The sequence below is a fragment of the Macaca fascicularis genome, chromosome 1, assembly GCF_037993035.2.
Source record: "Macaca fascicularis isolate 582-1 chromosome 1, T2T-MFA8v1.1".
Lineage (NCBI taxonomy): Eukaryota > Metazoa > Chordata > Mammalia > Primates > Cercopithecidae > Macaca > Macaca fascicularis.
The window spans coordinates 102,528,862-102,530,787 of NC_088375.1; the positions used below are offsets into that span (position 1 = coordinate 102,528,862).

At 43.3% G+C, this 1,926-nt stretch overlaps 1 protein-coding gene across 1 annotated transcript; it reads left to right on the forward strand.

The window, feature by feature from the left end:
- The first annotated feature begins 336 nt into the window (after nt 1-336).
- On the forward strand, nt 337-1,314 carry OR6Y1 (olfactory receptor family 6 subfamily Y member 1). Its single transcript, XM_005541332.3, has one exon. It carries the CDS (start codon nt 337-339, stop codon nt 1,312-1,314), a length of 978 nt encoding a protein of 325 aa, XP_005541389.2.
- The last annotated feature ends 612 nt before the right edge of the window (nt 1,315-1,926 follow it).

Consider the following 1,926-nt stretch of genomic DNA (forward strand, 5'->3'; position numbering starts at 1 on the left):
TGTAGCGAAAGGGTGGTCTGGAGACCATTTTTTTTGTGTGCCCAAAAGTGATATATTGGCAAAGCACAGAACTAGGATTTAGAAAGTTATAACCTCTATTTCGTATGACCTTGGATAAGTTACTGCTCTTGAGAAAATTTGAAAACAAGTTAAAATATAAGCTCCCTTTTCTCAAAAGCTTTGGTTCTCACCATAATTCAAGAGGCAGTCAGATAAAAAAGCAGAGACCTCCTATTGTGATAAATTTGCTAGTGGTGGGCTCTATCAATACAAATAACCATAGACTAGTGCTTGTGTCATGGAAGGAACTGACTTTGTCTCTGCCCACAGCCAGTCATGACCACCATAATTCTGGAAGTAGATAATCGTACAGTGACAACACATTTCATTCTTCTGGGGTTTCCAACACGACCAGCCTTCCAGCTTCTTCTTTTCTCCGTTTTCCTGGCAACCTACTTGCTGACACTGCTGGAGAATCTTCTTATCATCTTAGCTATCCACAGTGATGGGCAGCTACATAAGCCCATGTACTTCTTCCTGAGCCATCTCTCCTTCCTGGAGATGTGGTATGTCACAGTCATCAGCCCCAAGATGCTTGTTGACTTCCTCAGTCACGACAAGAGTATTTCCTTCAATGGTTGCATGACTCAACTTTACTTTTTTGTGACCTTTGTCTGCACTGAGTACATCCTTCTTGCTGTCATGGCCTTTGACCGCTATGTAGCCATTTGTAATCCACTACGCTACCCAGTCATCATGATCAACCAGCTCTGTGGCACACTGGCTGGAGGATGCTGGTTCTGTGGACTCATGACTGCCATGATTAAGATGGTTTTTATAGTGCAACTTCACTACTGTGGCACGCCTCAGATCAATCACTACTTTTGTGATATCTCTCCACTCCTTAACGTCTCCTGTGAGGACTCCTCACAGGCTGAGCTGGTGGACTTCTTCTTGGCCCTCATGGTCATTGCTATTCCTCTTTGTGTTGTGGTGGCATCCTATGCTGCTATCCTTGCCACCATCCTCAGGATCCCTTCTGCTCAGGGCCGCCAAAAGGCATTCTCCACCTGTGCCTCCCATCTGACCATTGTAATTCTCTTCTATTCCACAACCCTTTTCACCTATGCCCGTCCCAAACTCATGTATGCCTACAATTCCAACAAAGTGGTATCTGTTCTCTACACTGTCATTGTTCCACTCCTCAACCCCATCATTTACTGTCTGAGGAATCGTGACGTAAAGGCAGCCCTCAGAAAGACCATACATTGCAGAGGAAGTGGGCCCCAGGGAAATGGGGTTTTCAGTAGTTAAAAAATGTTTAGATTCCTTTCAGGCTTACACTGAGAGATGATCATGACACACTTTTCTCCTCAGACTTGTCTGTGGTTATCCCCCAATCTCCAGTACTGTAACACTGCTCTCCTCTGTGTGTGTGCGCGTGTGTGTGTGTGTGTACACACAATCATGACTAGAGAAACATGTTCTCAAGAAGTAACCTCTGTTATCAGGCTGAGAGACAAGTTTTAAAATGGTAGAAAATCTATTTGAAATCAGGAAGAGAGAGAGAGAGAGAGAGCAAGTGGTAGGAGGGAGGAAAAGAGGAAGATAAATACTTTTTACACACAACTTATCAAAATAAATTCCAGAAAGGACAAACAATTAAATATAAATAATAAAACCACCGTTCATCTCTCAGGTGGTTAGAAAAAGGTTTTTTTTACACTCTATATTGTAGAAGTAAAAGAAAAAGATCAACATAAATTAATGCCTGTTAGGCACAGTGGCACATACCTGTAGTCCCAGCTACTCAAGAGACTGAGGCAGCAGGATCCCTTGAGTCCAGGAACTTGGGCCCAGCCTGGTCAACATAGGGAGACTCCATCCACTTCCCTCCAAATAACATAAATGACTAATTTGTTAAGG